The sequence below is a fragment of the Chaetodon auriga genome, chromosome 5, assembly GCF_051107435.1.
Source record: "Chaetodon auriga isolate fChaAug3 chromosome 5, fChaAug3.hap1, whole genome shotgun sequence".
Lineage (NCBI taxonomy): Eukaryota > Metazoa > Chordata > Actinopteri > Chaetodontiformes > Chaetodontidae > Chaetodon > Chaetodon auriga.
The window spans coordinates 22,605,765-22,629,269 of record NC_135078.1 but is presented as its reverse complement, the minus strand read 5'-3'; the positions used below and the strand labels follow the sequence as shown (position 1 = coordinate 22,629,269).

The window sequence follows — 23,505 nt, the reverse complement described above, 5'->3', positions numbered from 1 at the left end:
GGGCTGTGTCCCTATTTTGAATGTGTGTGTGTGTGTGTGCATGTGTGTGTGTGTGTGTGTGTGTGTGTGTGTGTGTGTGTGTGTGTGTGTACAAAGGCAGTAGGATCAAAATGATAATTTCCTAATTAGTTTCCTTAAGTCCAATATTTCGCAGGAATTTACAGCAGAGATCCACCGATGCCAATCATTTGCAGGTAATATAGACCACAGAGAACCACGCAGACAGGAAGATAAAGATGGAGGCTGATGAGAGATCAAGGGCGGGTCGAGACGTAGTTTGGGATGTGGTGCGGATGAGACAGGAAGGGACGATCGGGAAATAATCGTTGCTTTTAAGGCTTCTTTTCGGGGAGATGCTGGGCCACCTGCCAGTGAAGCCTCCAGCTGTGAGCACCCGCCACGGGACTCTGATTGACAGGGAGGGTAAATAGTTGCTAGCAGGGGCCCTGATTGTATCTCTCACCTCTGGCAGAATAGAAGCCACAGTGGAAGGGTGATTGGGTTTTGTTACAGCCCTTCAGCCACAAATTAAGTCGGCACCTCAGCAGAGCCATCCAAGATTTATGTTTGCTTAGAGCTGCTTTCTGCTCCTACAACCCGGCCGGTGCCCACAAAAAACACACAAACACACATCTGTCTCTGCTACTTTAACATAGGCCTTCTGAGGAAGAAATAACAACACATCTTAATGGATGGAGATACATGGAGGGAAAAGAGGTGCTCAAGTAATATGGAGGTAGAGCTAGAAAGAGAGAGGAGAGAGGGGAATATGTTTACCAAACACTGTGCTGGGACTGTATTGGAATTTGAAGGCCTGATTTTTCTGGAATGCCTGTTGTGTTCAGGTCACGCAATGTAAGAAGGGGGATTTGCCAGCGTAGGAGGAATACTTGGCTGTGCTTAACTCTCCCCACTGAGGACAAGCTGAAGCTAAAAGAAGGTGCACAAGGTGGGGGGGGAACTTAGCATGCTGAGCAAGAGCTGAAGAGCGTCAGCTGACTCAAAGCAGACACATAAGCACCAATCGAATTCTACTTCCACCAGTCAAGTGCAAGAATGATAGGAAAAACATCACTGTGGCTTCAAACAAAGTGGATTTCTGTCTGCGTTAGATTGGCCTCTTCACACTGGAGTGATGGAGCAATCTCAGGCCACTTTTTGCACTGCCATTAAGTGACAGGACGCAGACTTCACAGCCATAACGTATGCCTGACTGCTGCTTTACAAAGGCGAGCGGGCTAGTTTGGAGGACCTGGGAAAAAAAAGCGAGCGAGGAAAGGGGCGGAAATGAGAAAGGAAGGGTGAGAAGGAGGAGGGGGTTAGAAGTACAGCTGAGCCAACACCAACAACTATTACATGACTCATCCCACATCTGCAGCCATGAATGGCTCAGGCCTAAACTGAGGTGGACTGTAACCAGAGCCGAGCAAGAGTCCACGGAGCAGACCAACCAATAGACGTACTGCTCCAGTCCACTGGAGCCTACATCAGACCAGACTCTTTACATAACAACTCCTGCATGCTGCATTACTCGTATACCTGTTCAAAAAGCTCTGACAATGCGCTCTTTGGATTTCGTTTCTGTTTGTAATAAGTCTTCCTGTAAATTTGGGTACTAGAAAGAGGCAGCCTGGTTTAATGACACACTGACCCAGACATAAAATCCTATTTGTGCAGTCTCCTCTGTTCAGTGTCTGCCTGCAACTACATCAGTGTGTACATGTGGTATGCAATAAACAAGCCGAGTGCACACTGGAGACAAGCCCATACGACACTCATCATCTGTGGGAACGCGAGATTCCAGCACAGCCTGGATAATAACCATAAAGCGATTTTTCTCTCGCGCGTCTCTTCAGAACTGCAGGCGTACATGTGCAAACACACAAACTGCACGCACATGCAAAGACAATACTGAAAAGGTCCCTTTTGTCTGCTCAACACTGATGAAAAGCTACCCACTGCGAACTTCAATCACATTTGAAAATGAGTTGGAGACGTGCTGTAACCCCGACAGTGTCATTAAGCCTGTCAGTCAGTCCCCTGGAGTTTGGGGAGGGGGAAACCGCCTTCGGCCTTCCTCAATGTGCTGTGTAGCCCTGAACTACACCCGGAGGTACCGAGTGCCCCTCCTGTGCTGGATCTATGTCTGACACCGGCATAATGAAGCTATATCATTATAAATTCTGCTTTGCTTGTCCATAAACCCCCAAATGTCAAACATCCAGACAAAGGAATCATGCATATTCTAATGGAGTTCAGAGTAGATGATAACAAACATTATCATGTGAGAAATGATAGCTGAAATCCCATCATATATGTTCCCACGTATTAAAACCTATGCAGAGCACACACACACACACACACACACACACACACACACAGACACGCACAATACATAGAGCAAGATAAGCCTCCGCATGCTGTCAGAGGCTGGCGTGTGATTGGCCTCTGCGGAGCCACTGCTTCTCTCATCATTAACTCTTCAGAGGATCACACTACTCTAATCACGCTAAGCCTCTCTGAATGGCGATGAAGTCAAAAAACGTGCCCATGCACATATTCACAGATGCCCAACTCATTACACACACACACGCTTTCTTCATCACCAAAATCACAAAACATAACACACACGAGCAGCTGTGTGCAGTCTGTAGAAGCAAATCTGATACCAAACACTGTAAGAGCCAGGAATATTATAAAATAAAGAACGGTTCAATGGTCAATTTCAAGTTTGGGAAGGATGTGTCATCTTACTGTCCAGCTAAAATTCATAAAAATCCCAGATCCACTTGGTCAAAATGTTTATGTGCTCATGAGTCACCTTCAATTTTTACCATGTACTCACAGCAAAAGGCTTTATGAGCAGCACATTTTTCAAACCTGGCTTTTTCTCTCTTGAGCAACATATCTTATTACTGGAGGTTGTTGGGGTTTTATGTAGCATGAGAGGAAGACCGCAGGCACAAGTCAGGGTTGAAAAAAAGCGCCAGCACCTCCTCTGGACGAGGTACGCTTTTATTTCAAGCACAATTCTCCTAAAAAGATGCTAGAATTGAAAATCAATCAAAAATAAGATAGTTAAGCTCAGCGTTCCTTGAAATAAAGCTGACAATACAACATTATTTGTCATTGTAGGAAAGTAAACATGGATTTAAGGTGGATTAGCGTATTAATAATGCAGTAATTTACACAGCATTTCTAAATGAGAAACCTGCACCCTTGTCCATGGTCAGTGAACGGCACTAATTTCATAGAAGTGTGTGTAATTTTGGACGTGTGTGCGCATGTGGCACCACAATGAACGACGTCCCTCCAACCTGAGACATCCACACCTTGCCCCAAGCAAAAGTCAATGGCTGCAATTATATCAGCTGACAGCACCGGCATTAGCTACTAACTTTTCAGGATTGAGTCTGGCTACAATAAAAAAAAAAACAGAGCAGTCTGTACCTCTGGGCCCTCTACTGAATATTTTACAACCTTGATTCAACTTGGTCCCTTTCTCGATTTAAGACGGCGCATTCAAGAGCTTTTTCTGAGGTTGATGTGTAGCCAGCTAAGGCCTGTCTCGACTGTTATTTAGAGACCATACTGTGTGCGCTACAAGGTCAAGTATAAGCAGAACCCGTAGGCCTCCGTCCCCTCCTAAGATGGAGTGCTTTCATTTCACTCACTTGGGGCCTCGTATTTTCTCTCCATTTTATTGCTTTCTCTGAGAGCTTTCCACAAAGACACATTCCACCTCCTCATACAGACACAGGGCTCCCGTCCAAGAGAGAGTGGGGAAGGTCTGGATACTGTGCCACAGGGACAAGAATGCTGACACTGCTGTAACTCGGGACAAAAGCTAAAGATGAGAGTGGAGAGAGAAAGAGAGCGAGAGCAAGTTTCAGTGTAAAGAAGTTGTTCGGGGGCCAGAGCCGAGCCGAACTGAGGAGCTATAATCCGCGTATTTGGCGTGATGTCAGGGAGCCTTGCAGAAGACCATTTCCTCACGCTGCAAAAAATGCTGTCTCCTACATCCCAGTGTGTGCCGCAGCCATATATAATGCAAACATCAAACGCTTGTATCCGCGCTGACCTCTCTCTCCCTGCGAGACCCCTTGTTCCCTCATAATACAGAAACCATTCCACAAACGCACACACAGACTGGTTCGAAACTCCACAGCACCATCTGAGTTTCATCTTATCTCTAAGAACAAGCTCATCTCTATTTTACAGACGGGCGAGCGGTGAGGGCTAATCCGCTTCCGATCTTTGGCTTCACTCTTTAAAGATCCGAGAAAGACGGAGCACAGATGGTGGAGGGGCATTTCTTTACAACGCATCCTGTTTCAGGGACGGGGGGAAGGGGAGGGAGAACAGAATATACTGCACCATGAGAATGAACTTACAGTAGTTCCTTTCTTTGTTATCGTGATGTAAGTATCTCATGTATTAGCAACAGGAATCCGGATACAAAGCCAATCAACTGGACACATATTCAATGCATGATCATCTCAGGAACGGCACACATTGCTGATTCATTATTTATTACTTTTGATTGAACTATTTTTCTGGACAACTTCAGAAGCCACTGAAAGGAAATCAATATATTTCTTCATGGTATAATCAGAGAAAGCTAACACAATGGTCAGCCGCTCAGGTCACACAGCAGCACACTGGCCTGCTCTTTAAAGCTCCACTGTGTCTAATTTTGGGGATCAACTGGCAGAAATTGAATGTAATATTCATAACTGTGTTGTCATTAGTCACTCATGCTTTTGTTTCCTTAGAATGAGCTCTTTACATCTGCAGAGGACGTGGGTCATCTTCCACCACAGGTTCTCCTACATGCTTGGAAGGGGAGAGTGAGGCACTGGTATTCAGGTGGCTGCAATCTGCAACCTCACCACTAGATGCCACTAAATCCTTCACAGTGGTCCCTTAAAAACAGAGGGACAGAAAGCAGTAAGAAGACAGTCAAGAGTGATTAATAGAGGCCATTAAATGTAGCTTCTTCTACAACACTCATCTTTACCTCCACCAAGGAGGTCGTGTTTTTGGTCTGGAGTGTCGTTTTTTGTCAAAAGCTAGTTGCCTGATTTTCATGAACCTTGGTGGGAGGGTGTAGCGTGGACCGAGGAAGAACGCATTAAAATTCGGAGCAGATTTGAATCACAAGGGGGGACACATAAATAATTTCTCACTTTTGATGATGGCAGTAAAGTTTAATTGTGACAAACAAGCCAATTGTAAAAATACGATGACTCCATGTCACACGATCCACTGGGACAGCCGACACGTGCAGCTGCTCAACCCTCATGCAGAAAGCAGTCGTGATGGAGCACTCAGGGGCAGTGGTTTCATGGAGGAACTGGTCCAGTTGTACCGCTCTACAAGTGAGGCTTTGGAGTGTAAATGCACACATGCCTTTATGCTTCGTGAGAACAAGCAATAATATGGAGCGTGAAGTTTGCGCTTGCAGATTTGCATATCACAGAAAAGTGGGCTATCGGCCTTGGCAGAGGTACGCGCTCTCTGAGCACCCTTCCAGTTATATAAAGTGTTTTATTTCAGGTCCCTGGATCAGTTTTGTCTTTTATCTGTTTGGATGTCGGTGGTTTTATCGGGTACTGAGCACTCTTGATGGGCAAAGCTCTGACTGAGTAGAGTAGGTGTTTGGCTATATGCATAAATCGACAATCATTTCCATAGTCGCACCGACTAATCAGCACTAGTAATTGCTCCAGTGAGTGAAAACAGGATTCGGCTGGGCCATTGCCCAAAGGAAATTGTTGGCCTACACCGCTGGCTGTGCCTAACCTGTGACCTCAGCTCCTAATCACCAATTATCATGCAGCCTTTTCTGCATATTGATGTAAAGCAAAGGGTGTTAGCTCAGAATGCCAATTAAAAAGGCTGAAAACAAAACTACAACATCAACAAAATTAAATGTCTGCTCCAGAGGACGCCTTCTAAGTGCAAATGCACGGAAATCTTTTGAAGCGAGCCAGTGTGCTGGTTGAGGGCAGTTGTGGAGGGAGTTCCCTCAGATGTGTAGCTCTCCCCTGTCACAACAATATCTTTTTACCACAGAGCTGCTGACATGATTCATGAGCCAGAGGACTTGATGTGGTGTTGGTGTGCAGGCCAGATGAAATCCCCTCAGTCCACTAATATAGGTTTCTGTGTTGGGGTGTACTTTACAAGTTACTGTAGCTAAGGAGCCATTTCACACTGCTGAGCTAGAAATAGGTCTTACTGTAGCTAAATCAACCCGGTCCACCCCTCCCCAACCCTTGTCACTGGAGACAGTGTTACACACATAATTCTACACACATGCTCAATAAACACATACACGCATTCCTTCGTTGCCTCTCTCTTTCCTTTTCTCTCTCCCTCTTCCTTCCTTCCCTTCATAACTACCTTTGGTGGCTCTCCCCCTCTCCTTCTACTCCCCCTTTATCCAAGTACCTCTCTTTCCCTTGCTCCTTCGCCTTCTCCTTCATTAAAATGGACTTCCTAAAGCCCCCATTCGTCTTGCTGACAGCTCCACTATCGATCGGACTGGAGAAAGGGATGCAGTTCCAGAGCTTTAAATGGCTCTCTGGTCAGCGTGGATGAAGGCTGGGCTGGACTGAGGCTGGAGGCGAAGAAGAGGAGGGAGTGCCAGGTTTAACTGGGAGGTCTGCTCCAAGTCTGGACTCGGATGCATCTTTGGTCACCAGTGAATAACACCTAGATTGCCCTGATGGCAGGAATCCAAATTTACATGAAAATGTCTCACCCCCTCTGTAATAAGGATTACTGAGATCAGATAATGAATTAATCATGCACGTTGAAAGCCAGCACATTAACCAGCCTCTTCGGGCTACTTGCAGTCTTTCCAGAAAATGAGAACTTTTCTGGGACCTCTCAAAACACTGGGAGGAAATGGAGGTGGGAGCGTTTCAGTTGGCTACACTGACATGCAATTCGTTTCAATCAAAGCAATGTGGACTAACGTTCCGCCGGCTGACGCCTTTAATCGGGCTCCATCCCTTATCGTCAGCCATTATTGAGGGAAGATGAGTTGGCACATTCCGTCTTCATCCCTCTTGCCGTGCGACATCAAATCCCTCTGCCAGGATTAATGATCGGACGTTTGATTTTCATAATGATTAAAAGCTCTACGGCGTACTCTGTGTCCTGTGGTGCAGTGGAAACCCCAAGGAGCCGGCTGGCTTCCCTCCTCCCTCTGATGAGCACCATCTATGCGTCCATTGGTTGTCATCTATAATCATATTGTGCGCCCAAACAGCGTATCAGAGAGCGAGAGACTCTCCTGTGACCATGTCACTGTTTATTTGTGATCTAATCTGTCCCTCTGTGTTGCCCTTGATTGGAGCAGCAAGGGAGAAAAAGATAGACAAGGTGTAATATTCCAGACAAATTACTCAACTTCCCGACTGTGAGCAGTTCAATCTACAAAGGGCACTGCAGTGTTTAGATTAAGGTCTTGTTAGAGCAGCATTAGCAGCAGGGCTTGTGATGCTTGTGTATTGACGCTTTAATCAGTAAATGTAGGAACCCATACAGCATTCAGCTCTGTAGAGCCAATCTGAAAATCCAAACCCCTGATGGCAAAGAATCCTTTAAAAGTGGATTGTGTCTGCTCTTTCTAAAGGCCACTCCGCCACATAATAACGGTGACATGGTCTGAGGTTCTGGAAAATGGAGAAAGGATAGGACAAACAGGGACACAGAGGAGAAAAATGAGATGAAGAGAGGGTAAAAGGAGGTGTGGAGAAGGAGCGAGATGGAAGAAAAGTAAAGGAAGGAAGCGGAGGTGATGTGGAAGGGTGGAGGGAAGGAGAAGTGGAGCATGGGGCACTAAGGAAGGAGAGAGGGAGGAGGCGGCGGAGAGGCAGAGAGCAGTAGTCGATATAACAGCAGTCATTCATCTCTCTGACAATCTTCCAAACGCTCCACTGGGGGAGACACAAAGCTGCGTCACCTCCAATGCAGCAAACGTGCAGCACACACACACACGTTTGCATACATGTGCATACACACACAGAGAAAGCACATGTTTATGAACCTTGATTTTGCTGTGCGTGCACACATGGAGTGCCATGTTCTGGGTCAGCGCTACGTTGCGGGGCATACATACACCATTACACTGCAACCTGTACAAGCACAAATCATAGCCACGGGCATCGCATTCAAAAACGCTTTCTCTCGCTCACATGCGCGCGCACACACACACACACACACATGTTTCTGCTGATTTGTGAAAATGATGCATGTGTGCTGCAACAATCCAATCAGCAGCAGATCTCAAAGACAGTTCAAAGAAAGCCTTTAAGGTAGAAAAGCATCTCACATTTTACACACAAAAAAATGTTTCACGATCCGAAAATCTCCTTCTTAGTCTTTCTTTGCAAACACACCAACGCGTTCCAAGACAAACACACACATGAACAGGACATGACACATTCACGTACCATTGGAAGAGGGGAACACAGATGTGCGCTCCTATTAATACACATACACACACACACACACACACACACACACACACACACACACACACACACACACACACACACACACACAAATCCTTGTTTCCCAGTTCTGGTCATGGCCCATTGGCTGATGCTCGCCGTCCATCTCTCATGATTCATGGCTAAGCGAGCTGCTGTAGAGCAGTTCTAAACCAGTGGGCCGAGGAGAGCCTGTGTGTCATTAAGGCACAGCGGGCTGGACATGCTGTTAGAGCCGCTGCACCATGGCGAGCTCTGTGCCTCAGTCTAGCACAACAGGAGGTGAGGAAGCAGGTACTTCTGTATGTGGTGGTACTGCTCACAGTGGCTTTACTGGAAAAGTAATATCAACAGCTGAGTGCACTCACAGACTACCTTCCCCTATGAAGTGTGCACAGCGAACAAGACAAGTGTTGTCTTTTATTTAGACAGACACCGTTCTCCTCCTGTCCCCACCCAGCATTTCAGCTAAATTAGCCCATCTAATCATCCCCAAATCCTCCTTCTTAATCAGCAAAGCAGCAGAGGCTAAAGAAAAGAGACAGGGGTGCCAAGTCCCCCCCCCCCCGCCATCCTCCATTAACGTGGGGCCTCAAGAAAGGCGGCGGAGGCACACGTTCATGCCCTAATGACTCCTTAATGATCCCCTCCTCTGCTAGAGTGCTGACAAACACTGACAAACCCTGACCCTGACAAGAGGAACACCCACACTTAGGCCTCTTCCTCACCCCGTATTTAGAGGCTCATCTCTCAGCCGCTTTATAGGAACGAGGGTCCAGACCGGCGGGATCCGCACGGCCCCGAACTCGCAGCAAGATAAACAGCCATGATGAAATAGTCCGTGTCACTTCCAGAGTGAGGGGCAAAGTTTGGGTAAATTCCTCTGGGCAGATGGAGCGAGAGGGAGAGCGAGCACGGATAAACAAAGAATGAGTTAAAGAAGAGAATGGCGGGAGGACACAGAGCTGAACTGCGGAGTGTGTGGAAAAAAAACATTGTTAGTATCCTTTTTACTTTTCCCCGATCGTGATTTCCATTTCAACTTGGGGTTGGGGGAGTCAGCAGCGGAGACTCTTTTCAACATCACACAAGACATAATTACAGAGTGCACCACTGCCAGCCCGCCTCAGCTTCTCCTAAATACTCACACCCCAAATTAGGGGTTACCTCCTTCTAGTTAAACCTACTATTTAAGATGAAAACGTCACAGACAAACAGAGGGGACGAGAAAGGGAGTTTGGAGAGGAAAGACCTAGTTTAACAGCTCTGTTTCACAACACTGGAGAAGGCCTTTGTTAAAGATGGTTACTGGCAGGCCGTGGATAAAGCCAGGTGTGGAAACTGGGACAAAAACAAAAGTTGGAAAAGACACACACAGCTAAAACGACCAGGGAGTGTGTTTATGTTCTATCTGCAGTATATATGACAGCTGAAAATCTGCTAAGGATATTTCCAAAAGGCAGCGAGCTTAAGAAAAACACTAACTTCACGCTAGCCTATGACCTCACTGGTTTGGACTGCAGCTCCCAGTCCCAGTCGCGGATGACAGAGCGCTCACTCTTTGAGCCTTTCCCCAGCTCGGCCATCTTTTCTGTTTTGTTTTCTTTTTTTCCCCCAGCTCTCTGACTTTATAGATGAGCATCCTGGTCAGATTCAGGACGATTTATTAGTGTCACAGAGTCCGCCGGTCAGCTACAGGCAAGTGGCCAACACTCGGCTGGCTTTTTTTTTTGCTGCCTTGAGCCCTAAAGAGTCACAAAAGAGATTTTCTTCCCTGGTTATTAGAGGATGAAAAGAGTTCCCATGCATGGCTCCTTTACTGATATAACAGGACCAAGGTACAGTGCTGTCTCCTGATTTATAGAGAACACTCATGTGGGATCTCTGTTTTTTGTCTCTCTCTTCTCCTTCATCACACACAGGCCACTGTTCGCCCTGTAGTACAGACTAGTAGCTGAAGTGTTGTGGTAAACCAGAGCTTCGAGTTACGCAACTACTTAACATTAGCTGTGGCATATAAGTATTAACAGACATACACAGAAGGCTGAGACGTTGCTTGGGTACAAACTGTATATCGTACTGCCACCTTTAAGGGAAAATTACTTAAACAGTAATTCCAGTAATTGCTGAGATTAGGGACGCAAATCATTAACCACAGAGAATATTTCTGACTGGTTATGAATGTCAGTCCATAAGTCAATTTGCACACACTCGTTAGCGTGCTAAAATAAGGAGAGCAGCCCCTACATTTCCCATTATTTTGCATTTTATCTTCAAAATTAACCGGTTAGTTTCCATTTAATGAATGTCGGGCTACTGAAATTAACCAAAACTAACCCTTGTTGAGATGTGGGAACATGGTGATAATGCTGCAATGAAGCCCAATGTGTCAAGAAACACACGACACAGGTTGTAAACAAGCCGCGAGATCATGTCTAAAAAAAAAAAATGCCTGTGTGTGCAGCTATGGTGAGAACCGCAGGTCAAAGCCGGACCAGGAAGTCAGACCACTCGTCCAATGATATCACTGCATGCCCACATCTCAGCAGTTTAACTTGATAAGTACAGTCTCATTATAACTCATAGGAGTGGCGGCCAAAAAACAAAAATCTGAGTTGCAATAATCCTTTAAAGGATTTTCCTTTAAATGTGGCAGTCTGTCACCAGACACAAAAAACGACACACACACAAACACACACACACACACACACACACACACACACACACAAACTGTAAGAAGTTCACAGAGTTCATTTAAATGCGTCTGTTATCATCTTTCAAGCTTTTTACCCACATGATCAAAACCTGAAGCACACCAGAATCAAAAGCCACATCCCCGTCATATCAAAGCCACATGGTCCACCAGGTCCTTTTATCACATCAAACATCTTACTGTATATGATTTCACTAAAGTCTCCAGGAAATTCAAGCAACTGCAAAGCACTCTAATTAAAGTCATTTCGATTCACATATGGCACATATTCCTTTATCACTGAGGATTGGAATCGATGCCATACAGTTCATTCTAAGTCTCTTCTTCGCGCTCCCAGACTGCAGGCCGAACGCTGGAAATCAAGTCAGAAACAACATCCTGTCCCCAGCCTCTAGGAAGTGACCTCAGCTTCAGAAAGGCCAGATAAAACGTCCACATCAGAAACAAAAACAACAGGCCGGCCGTAATGAGCTATCCGCCAGGCCCCAGTGTGTTCTGAGGGAGACCAGGTGGTGTGACACACATATGACTCTGATTAGGGGGCCTTCAGAGGAACAAGAGCAGAGTGGGGGGGGGGGGCAGTGGGGTGGGCCATGCCGGGCCAATCGGGACATTTTGCATATGATGCAACTATTCGTGGTGTTCAATGACCTCCAGCAGGCTCCAGGACACTCATGAGGGGTCCATTTCCCGTTTGCGTGTAAGCGTGGGGGGAGCAGTTTGGGTACTGTTTTCCTCTAAGAAGCAACATGTGAGCAGCTCAGGCCTCAGCGGCCTGATAATGTGGTGCAATATGGATTCCAGCAGCTTGATAGTGATATACCGCACTGCCAGGTCTTTAAATGTCAGTAGGAGCTCTAACAGTACTTGTCTGAACATTTGATACTGGGTGGGAATAAACACACTCGCACAAAACACAAAAACACACAAATACATTTGGTCGGCCAAATGACTGCGACAGCCAACCATGTGCAGAGCAGTCAAACCCTCAGAGCAGACACTGAGGACCGTGCATGTGTCCTCTATGTCTCTCACCCATCTCTCTCTCTAACCTCATTACATGACAGAGGGTTTTGGCACTGACGTCTGTAGACTCATAATCATACTTCTGCTCTGCACACATCCTCAAACTGTGGGAGGGAGAGATGTCAGAGGGACCTCTGGCCTCATTCTTCAGCCGTTAGTTTCATCCTGGTGCATTGTGCTGCTTCTGACTGGACTGTTTAAATGTCTCCTGATATCAGGGAACACAAACAAGCAGGCCTGCCGGCCTGGTGGGGAGGATAAGGACTGAAGGGGAAACGAAGGCCATTCTTCTCCTCGTGTGACGGGAATTGTGTTGGAACAAGCACCTGTCAACCCCCCCCCCCCCAACAATGACCACAGAGGAGAGAGAAGTGGGAGCGAAGAGAGAATGAGGGCACCGAACAGTCAAGAAAAGTGGATCAGTCTGTCGAACTAATTTCCCTCCGTCTCCTTCATGTTCTTCTTTCCCTCCCACTCTTTCTTTTCTCTCTCTGCCCCATATTCAAACAACTTAATCTGTGTAAATTACATTCCAAAACAGGCGTATGTTTCAAAGCCCCAGACTTAACGCTACACGGACCAGATAAACATCTGCATAATATCTGCATAAATGGTCTGCATTGATAATAAGGCGAGCCAGCTGCTGAGGCGATCCTGCTGGCCTTTTCTCCGACTGCCTCGCTCTCTCCACCCCCATCACCTTCATCTGTTCTCCACACCAACTTGACACTGGTGTTTTTAAATAGACAAAAAGCAGCAGCATCTCTGTGTCCTTCAGACTCCTCCTTCAGATACCCTCTGAACAGCCCGAATAGAGGAATGCTGGCCACAGCACAATCCCACACCTACGACATGATAAGAGACTCAGAGAAAAAAAAAAAACTTTTTAACCTTGATTCTTTGTCCTCTGCAATGACAGCTAGCCTCCTCTATCCGTTTCTGACTGCTGCAACTGCCTTTGAACCCACAAAGCGCGCTTCTTACCTCTCTGTCCTTCAGCTTCATGGCCAGAACCAGCTGGTTGCGATGGTTGGTGAGCGCTTCGCGGTAGTTCCCCTTGGAGAAGAATGCCGAGCCCAGATTCCCATGAGCACGGCATTCCCCTGTTTGGTCACCTGAAGAGGGAAAAGGCAAAGAGATGAGGGGGGACACGAAAAGAGCCAATGAAGCATATTTGCAGCGCGGCCTACGTGATTACAAAGCAACCAGTGTTTATTTCACATCATCCCACTGCCACCGTTGAACAGCGACGTGATGAACCACATCTATGCCACCGACATGCCACTGCACCCTTAAAAGGGAAAGTGGCCGTTATAAGTTCTCCACAGTAGAGCAGCTTCCCTGACAGCTGGTGGTGTTGATCTCAATGCTCCAGAGGGTGAGAGGGGAAAGCCTTATTATTTCTGCCTGACAGAGAGGCCCCACAGACAGGGCCAAAGTACAGCCCAAGTCTCTGTGCTCCACCTGAGAACCACAGCTCCTTATCTTCAGCTGCTCTGCCCAGTCATGTGTCAAACTGTGTGGGGGTGAGAAGAGTGGAGCCAGTCTGTGCTACTCTCTGTTTTCAGTTTTTTTTTTCAATCTTACAACCACCTGAAGTTTTTTTTTTTCCTCTTTCCCTTACTGTCTTTCTCTCAAACTTTCTCTCCTCTCCCTGTATTAACACCCACACAGCGTATCCATACTCACTGAAAGTAACATCTATTTTTGAGTGAGGAAATGGGTCAAATCCTGTCAGTTTCTCACAGATCTGACTTACCTTACATTTTGGTGCGAGATGCTCAAATGAGTGAAAACACAAAGGGACAAAAAAAAATAGGCACCAGATAAAAAAAAGAAAGTCTTCACTGCAAAGCTAGACATTTAAAAACATGAAAGAAATATACTGCTATTCTACTTTCATTAAGATACACAAGAAAAAGAGTCTGCAGCCGCGCTAGCTGCTCTGTGAGGCACGCACAGTGGTGCTTAGAGCTAAGTGCTAATGTTAGCATGCTAATATGCTCATAAATATAATGTTAACATGCTGATATTTAGCTAATTGTTTGCTAATTAGCTTTTAACACAGAGTACAGCTGGGGCTGCTGGGAATGTCACTAGTTTGCTGGTATTTAGTCATAAACTGAACAAAATATTGGACAAATTAGCTCAAACTTTGATCTGACTGGATGAAAAGTCACTAAAGACAGTAAGATTCATCCTCTGGGGACCATGAATGTCTGCACAGGATGTGATAGAATAAATAATTCATTACTTGTTAAAGCAATTTATCGAGCAAAATTGCCATAGCTACTTTTCTCTTTTTTTATATCACTCTAAATTGAATATATACTTTTCATTTTTTGACTATTAATTGGACAAAACTAACAAATCTATTGCTTAGACTCTGGGACACAGTGTTCTACATATGTCACTTTCAGACAAAATGATTAATTAATTGAGAAGATAATCACCCAGGCTAATCGCTAAAGGAAAACTGAAGCCCTTTTTGAACTTCTCATCCCTTCCTGCCCGGCTCAGGCCTCTTACCTAAGGTCTTGGCCACCTCCAGGTCCTGCTGCATGTAGCCAGTGCTCTTCTCGGTGTTGCCCAGGGACCAGTGGGCGCTGCTGAGGGCCGAGAAGACGGAGCCGCGTAGCTTGAGGCTGCAAGTGCCGATCTTCAAAGCGGCTTCCAGCACCACAACAGAGGCTGTGTGGTGGCTCGCTGTCAGCAGCTCCTGGCCAATCACAGACACCACCACAAAGGGACTTTTGTCCAGCTTCATCTTTTGCAGCTGCTGATAGGTGGGCTCGAGAGACTCTGTGTGGAAAGGACATGAGTAAGACAGAGATTAGATACAGACTCCATAGCATAGCCTTGTGCTAACATGGTGACTGACAACAATATCTGAGTGTGATTGCAGAAACAGTGTTATGTGTTTACCAACCAGACAAACGTGACTGCTGCCTGAATTCAGATTGTGCTTTTCCCTGCTAGTGGTTGTGTTTTGTCTGCCTGGATAAGCATAGCCTGCAGCTCGGCTGAGTGACGGCTTTCACTGACAATTTGACAATAAGTCAACATGTGAACCATTTTTCTGTTCCCTCCGCTCCGACTGGGGTAATCTCAGGCAATTTCCAACAGCTCTGCATAAAAATGGCACGAGTTTACAGCATTGTGGGTAACTGTCTTTACAACCCGCACGGTGAAATTATATTTCTGCCTTCTCTTCGTGTCAGTTGATACGGTTGCTTGGGAGAATGCAGGAGGCTGAATAGGTTTTGAGATCGAGTTTTAAGGAGTGATGGGGAAACTAATGCAGCTAATGCACAACAGTAGCAGCAGCAGCAGCAGATGAATGCAGAGCAAAGGAGACACACAAGGTGACCTTTGAAGAGGCTGAAAACGCACACAATGACATAAATCAATGGTGGGCCGCCCGGGATTCGGGATCCACAGCCCCTCCAGATTACAAAGCCCTCTGGCAGACACCAACATCGAACAACAGGAAGGGGGGCAAGGGGGGCACGCCCAAGTGTGTGCGCGTTTTTGTGTCTATTGATGAATTTGTGTGTGTCGGTGCATATTTGCATTCATGTATAGGAGTGTGTCTGGGGGATGCTTAATTCTCATGGCCCTGTATTTGCAAATATTTTGAGCACAGTAGCTACTAATTAGGTCAAAGCGCTTTACAGAGGAGTGCGTGGCGTTATGGTGCCTGCACAAACTGGAGATGTGTGGCTGTGAGTGTAGTCTACATTTCAGCATCCGGCACGAGCTTTCATAAACTACTCCTTTCATTTGTTTAGACAAACATTTAGTGTACAGTCACAATATCTGAACAAACTCGGTAGTTCTACGAAACACACACAGACATTAATTCACTCCGACGCACGCACGCACACACGCGCGCACACACAATATGCGATGCTTCCCCACACAAGCACTCAAAAGCATAACTGATGATGCTCTTTCAAGAGCATTGCTTCTGTTCCAGCACTTGGCAGAATGTCGTGCTTACAGAGACAGTGCGTGCATATAATATCCATTCATAGCTTGTAATTGCCTTCAGAGTGACACCGAGAGCTGAGTCATAAATCAAACACAGAGAGAATCATTTTTTAAAAAGGTGTCATGGCTGCTGCATTCATAAACAGGTAGTTATGACAACACTCGAGTGTGCTGCTTCACACACACACACACACTCTGGCACACACACACACACTGGAAAATGCTAAAACTGGGGTGTTTACTGAGCCTTGTATCGAGATATGAAGAAGAATTACAACCTGTGCCTCACTGACATGCACGCAGCTGATGCAGAATCATAACAGAGAGTCATTTCTCCCCTTTTGTCTTGTAAGAGCCTTTTTAAGTTTGTGTTTGCAGCCAGGGTCACACCTTCCTATCATGACATGTAGGCAGAAATACATTTGTGCAATGCACCGAAGAGTTATTCTGCCAAACACCTCATGTGAATAAAGACCCTCCCTCCTGTGTTTGAGGATGATTCTTAGCATAACGAAAGCTACAACAACCAAACGAGAACACTGGAAAAAAAGAGTGCTACCATCCAATCTGATTACATTTATCAGAAAAGTCTGTAACCAGTGTGGTTTCATGTGTTGATGTGCAGTTATGACAAGATAAACTTTCTAAACCCCATGTGTTGGTCTGACTTTCCAACCAATTCTCTTCGTGGTACTCAGCGGCAAGTCCACTAATTCCTACTGAAGACATACATTTATAACAAATTACAAATACGAACTTTCATTTTCAAATTAAGGTTTGATCAGTTGGGAGATTTGGTAATGATTTGGTTTGCTGCAGCAGCAGGCCGGTGCATGTGGAACCATCTTAAAATAAACTACACTGCCCATGTTGACTGTAATGAAGGAGCCCAGTGCGACAGTGTGGCCCATTGATGCATTTTTAATAGCTGTGGACTTTTGAGCTTTACAGCACAAAGGAATAAGCGACGTATATCAGGCTGTGGCCACACATGCATCTTGTTAGGAGGGCCGCTTGTTAGGAGGGGTTTGGTCTTTTCATTGGAAATAATGTAAGAAATAATGTGACACTTTATTGATCTCTGTCGAAATAATCTCCCCTTTCTTCTCCTCTCCAGGGAGGTCGGATGTCAGGGTAAGTTACACAGCGACTCCTATGGTGCTCGTAGCATTCAGGAATCAAAAGCACTTTGCTCAAAGGCTCCTCAGCAGGACAGATGCTAATGAACACAGGCTCCAAATCCTTCAGTTAAAGGAGAAGCTTTTCAACGGCCAATGATCCAGCCTGGGTCAATACCTGCCACACTGTGCAACCATCTCCTCCACTGTTTATCTGCAGGGATCGTCAAGTGAAAAACCCCTTTTTAGTCACCATATGTGGAAAACAGTCCAATAATTAACAGCTAATGGACCCTTTGCGCTCTCTCTGGCCCCAAGCAGCTGAATGAGAGACAGAAGTGGAGCAGGACGAACAGTAAGAATAATACGCGTGTGATTACTGTACATACATACTAAAACACAGCCTCCAATAGATAAAACCATGAGAGGGTGATTTCCCACAGCTCGTTCAATGCTACAGATGGACAAGGCTGATAGCGGAGGAAAAATTGCTGCCAGGATGATCGGAAGTGGCAGACGGGGAGAGATAGATACAGCAAGAAGAGGGAGGTGAGATTGCACCAGTTTCCACTTGTGTGAGAGCCCTTTGTTGTGGGAAATACAGTATGAGTCACATGAGAGCACAACAGCTGCTAGACTCTAGAATAATGAGAAGAAACCTTGATCTATGCGAGGAGGAGTGGGAGTGTGTGTGCCACGGAGACAGGGCTGAATTGCATATGACACACTCAGAATTGGGGTGTTACACATATAATAATAAATTTATCGCCGAAACAAAGCAAGCTTTGATGAATTCACTACACTGTGTCCTTGAAGACATACGCCTTGATATTGTTCTCTGAGGTTCATTATTTGTCTTCCTCTATCCTAATGTATTTATTTTGGTATGAATGTCATCAGACGGATCTCTTTGCTCTGTGGCAAAAAACAAACATAAAGGTGCTCTGGGAGGACTGTAAACATCACAGTGTGTCGAGATGTCTGTGGTAAGATAAATGACTGAGATAAGTGAACACTGCAAACACGGCGAGATACAATCAACTCTTTCTTGGCAACATGGCAGCAACGTTGAGTTTATGCACAGGAGGGGATGATGTCATGTTGACAGAGCTGCTATGAGAGATTTAAGTGTAATTACAGAAGGATTACGCCTTTTTAGTGTAATTACAATGTAGTTAGGACCCAAAACAAGCAGGTAGAAAACCCGCTGAGTACAGTGAGTTCGTGTATAGGATTGTAGCAGCTTGAAAAGCCAAATTTGTGGCTCGAGGGGTTGAAGAAAATGTCCTAAAACCCCAGTTTCTTCTCAACTGCATGTAAACTGGTGGATGAGTAATGAACGAGCTGAATCCTGGGATGAGTGTGCAACGGGGTGAATAAACATGGCTGCCAGGAGCGTGGCGCTCTTCCTCCTCGGCCTCTTTCACTCATGCAGTCTATCCCTGCACGGGGTCATGTGAATGGGAAATCTCTACCGCCGGTTTCCGACCTCAAGACCTCGTAACATTTGAGGAAAAATGCTGATACAGCTGTGCGTGAATGAAAGAAGTAACATCGCAGGGACAAGCACATAATGGCTTACGCATGTCTGATGAAAGCCGCTTTCACTTGGAGCCAGCAAACCAATCACAGCTCTGCTGACCTTTTTCGGCTGCCTTGCAATACAAGTTCTTTTGTTTCCATCTTCCTGAAAATAATACAACATCTCCCCCCGCATGCATGGACATCAGGCCTTACTCCATCTTCTTCTTCCTCTGTTGGCATACATGAGTGCTGCATTACGTCCGTTTGCCGGACTGTCCCTTTACGCGTGTGTGATGGCGGCGTTCCTGAACGTAGCTGCATGCGTTAACAGTAAAATCACGAGCGTTGCCTGAAAGCTGATCCCAGTAATTTACAAGGAACTATGTGTGAAAAGCCTGCTTGAAGGAGAGAAAGCAACGCTCGCCCACCTTTCACTTATCAGGGGACTTTGGCTGAGTAACACTGATTATCCTCCCCGTTTGCTGGCGTAGCATTGATTATCGTCCCCCAGTGCCAGGAGCCCCTCTGAGAGGATCATTGCTCCTAATCCTTTGACCTAGCTACCTCTCCTAAACACACCTTGGATTAGGTCCTCTGCTGGTTGCCTGGCACTGTGGGAAATAGGGTAAACAATTAAGAGATTTATGGCTTGGGCTAAATGTTGGTCTTCCCCTACTGAGAGTACCAATTCTGGTCCATGATGCTCAAGTCTGGGCTCGCACCCAAAGCCCTTTCTTGTTTTGGCTCCAGCGACAGGCTCATATACTCAATGTCGCTCAGATGGGCTCTCCATTCTTTATTCTCTTTGCAATCTTCTCTTTCTTCTGCATTTGCACACGAATATTCAGAAGAGCACTGTATTCAATCAAAGAAAAGCTGATTCCTCGCCGAACAAAGCCCCTCAGAGCTGCTGATCTCATTGTACAGTTCAGTAAATTTTGGATTATAAAACAAGGCCACATTTATTCACAGGCACAGTTTTCAGCACCGTTTGGAAAAGAGCTGATGACAAAGCAAGACTGCAGCATGACTCAGTCTATGTTGGCAGTCGGTGCCATCCAGATCTGAAGAATATTAAATCCTCTGCAGTGGTCATCTGAGGGGAAATTGCTGCCAGGTTTGTTTTGAGGCTCATTAGGCTGGCCCACACTGATTACTCATGGACAATCAGGTCACTGCAGTTGGCTGATACAACAGATAATAATGCACAACAGAAACAACACATTTTAGTAACAATCTAGGCTTGAATACTCTACTTATAAATCCACTCAGCTTTAGGAAAAAGGCTTACACAGGGCCAGACACAGACAATGGCATTAGTGTTGGATGCTCATTAAGATAACGGGATATCTGCATGTGTGATCAGCCCGACTGACAATAAGATATGCTGAAGCTGCAGGCGTCCGGCCTCGGAGTCCGGAGGTAAGTATTTGACACCAGCAGTCAGTCACAAAGACAGAAAGATGGACGGATAGAGAGATGGCCTGCCCGGCGAGTAAGAAACTGACAGGTAAAGTCAGCCCGACACACTTATTGACTGACGGAGCGTGAGGATTATCTCAGAGAGAGGCTCCCAAGCGGTTGTAGGACAAAACACGCCGGCAGAGAGTGACACTCAAAGCACACATATGAGCGGATTCTCAACTTCTTACCTCGCAATGGCGACTTCATGGCGGCTTCTACCATGCCCACCAGCAGCTGCAGGCTCTTGGGGTCTTGGGCCAGCCCGGAGGCGAAGGCGGCCAGTGCGTCGGCATGGCGACCAAGGTACTGAAGGGCAACACCCTGTCGGAAGTATGCCTGCAGAGGGAGAGAGGTGAGAGACGTCAGGGCTCCAGTCGAGGTGCACCGGCGCAGGGTTTATACAAACACATTACCAGACACACTCATTTCACGCCGTTTGAGATTTTTTTTCCACATGAGCAGTTTTCTGAACATGGCACCTCTCTTCCTTTGTATTCCCATAATAGAGTGATCACTGGGTTTTTTGTACTTGTTAATTGGATTATAAGTTTTACATAAATGCACATGTTACACTCTAGCTGGCTGCCTTCTCAGGAGCAACTATTGTTTTTCCACTCGGTGTTTTTTCCTTCTGTTAGCTGTGGGAGAGAACTGCACACAAGTACAGCACTGGGATTTCTCTTTGGCTGTGTTTGAAAATAACAAGAGAGGAAGAAAAAGGAGAATGAGGGAGAGCTACTTAGTCAAGCCGGTCTGCAGCCCAATAAAAGAACAACAATAAATACTTCAGATTGTGCATTCCCTTTGTCAGGACGCAGTTATAAAACAATAACTGGCCGGAGTCTGTTTTTGCCATATTTTTACGTCAGATGTGTGCCTGTGTCATGTTTTTGAGACAGACAGAGATAGATACTTTAGTTGTCCCCGTGGGGAAATTGGCTTGCGGCACAATAACACGGCATTTGGGATACGTGGCTGGTTCTTCAAACAGGCAAAAATTAACTGCATTTGTCATCCAAGTCACATTGTTGGGAGTATAATAATTCAGCACCACTGAGACATAAACTGCATGCGACTGCTGACATACTGTATCTTTCTGTGAGAGACTAAAATGTTTTGGAACATTCTTCAGATTGAAAACTAAAACAGACGCTGTCTCTGGGATCCAAAGCCCCATCAATAAGTCGCTTTTTTTCTTCAGCGTGTCTGCTTGGACTCACCAGACAGAAGAGATGTTTTATCCAAGCAAGTTTGTAACTCAGTATGTTTGTGTCTAAGGCCTGATCAGACAGTAATCCTGGTGAGTAGTTAAACCTGACTCTGGTCCAGTCTAACAACAGCAGCAAAGAGAGCTGGAACCAGATCCGGCTAGTTACTCACCATCCAAACCACTAAATCCCCCCAAGAGAAAGCAAACTGTCTCTCAGAATAGTCGTATCTGGGCTCGTGTGTCAGAAACACACAATTACAGCAGAGAAATGAGGGATAAGCATTGTGTGAGGCAAATAAACAACAGAACCTGTCTAAAATTAAAACTATCTGTCATGTTTAGAGAGCTAACCTTGCCCTCTACATCATTTTCGTGTGTGTGTGTGTGTTGGGCAGCAGCAGTCCAGGCCGCTGTCTGGCCACCTCCTCAGTGAACAGGCAGTCACTCCGCTCACAGCTTCCAAAAGTGACACGAAGGCTAATTTGCCATTAGCATCTAAGAGGCCTTTTCATTAGTCTTCCCAAGCTTCTCTGTAAGCACTGCTCGGAAGTGAAAAAGGCGGGGAGGATTAGAGAAAATGAGACATGACATAGAATTTATAGAGACCAGTAATTAATTTTGCTTCTGTCCGAGCCCTGAAACGACTACCAACGTCTCTCCAGACCTGCTGCCCCCCCTCAACGTCTCTACCTCCCTTCGCATGCATCACAACTGCATTGAAAATGACGAGGACACAGATTAGATTCAAAGCATTAACCTTTGTTCCAACACTGTTATTATATGAGGGGAGTGCAGGCCGTGGTATCCGCTCAATATTAATTGCATCTAGTGGCGGTGGAGTTTGGGCAGGACGCACTGGCGAGAGTGGAGAAGCCCACAAACGTCTCGCCCCGGGGAGCAAAAGACATTTAAAAGCACTTCTCCCTTTGATTAGATTTAGCCTACAATGCGGAGGCTCACCCGGAGATCTCCCTGACTGAGACGACCAGGGGAAAGAGGACGAGAACAAAGATGAATAAAACAAGGCTCGCTTCGAACAAAAATTGCCATCTTCTTTAATCCGTCCATTTTACTCCATCCTGTCCTACATAAGGCTGAAAGACCAGACTGAGCAGAGAGTGCATTAAAATGTTGCAGCACGAGAACAAATGCATAAACGAGAATCCACCAAAATGACAGAATCAATGCGCAGCACAGTCTTATAGGATTTTTTTCTGCCATTAATCTCTCGCTGCCTTCAAAAGACACCATGTAGCTGCACAAAGACATGCACACATGATATAACCTCAGCCTCTGCATAATCCAACAAGTCAATTCAACCAGTGCTGCTCATGAAACAGACGGCTCGTTTCAATTTACATTACAGTGGCTGAATACTACAGCAGGGCAGCACCAAATAGTGCAAAAGAGGACAAAGCTGCGGAAATAACACCAACAGGTTGGCTATGCTGTTGGCACGAAGCGTGATGGGAGAGGGGAGAGCAAGATTTTACCCCTACACAACATTTTTTAAATTCACGCTTAACAGGATCTTTTCTAAAAACACAGCAGCATCTGCTTAGAGCTGCTGCTACAGTGATTAGCACAGCCTCTAGCCCTTAGCCAGACAGAGAGAGAGAGAGAAATTGAGAGAGGGAGATAGAGAGACGTGGAGTATCGGGGGAAGAGAAAGAGGGAGTATCACAGGAAAAGAGAGGGCTCCACAGATTAACTTTGCCCTGTCAACATAAAGCATTACATACACAACAGAACGCTACGAGTCAGAGCTTAATCTTTCAGCCAAAATCCATCTCCCCAAACAGGATGCATATTAGAGAGGATGACTCCTCCGAAGGCAAAGTTCTCACAGAACTCAGGCCCTCCTGAAATGTGATGCATCTGTTAGGTGTCTTGTACAACATGACATCCACACGCAGAGGCTTCTAATGCCGTGTTTTGCCTGAATTCAAT

At 45.9% G+C, this 23,505-nt stretch overlaps 1 protein-coding gene across 4 annotated transcripts in view; it reads right to left on the bottom strand.

The window, feature by feature from the left end:
• LOC143321227 (tetratricopeptide repeat protein 28-like) overlaps nucleotides 1-23,505 on the bottom strand; it is a 158,925-nt gene that overhangs the window by 46,232 nt on the left and 89,188 nt on the right. For all 4 annotated transcript variants that reach the window (XM_076731437.1, XM_076731438.1, XM_076731440.1 and 1 more), the window contains 3 exons: nucleotides 20,534-20,681; nucleotides 14,776-15,048; nucleotides 13,231-13,361 (listed from right to left, as the gene is read on the bottom strand). In XM_076731437.1, coding sequence (XP_076587552.1) covers nucleotides 13,231-13,361; nucleotides 14,776-15,048; nucleotides 20,534-20,681 — 552 coding nt within the window. The remainder of the gene's footprint in view (nucleotides 1-13,230; nucleotides 13,362-14,775; nucleotides 15,049-20,533; nucleotides 20,682-23,505) is intronic.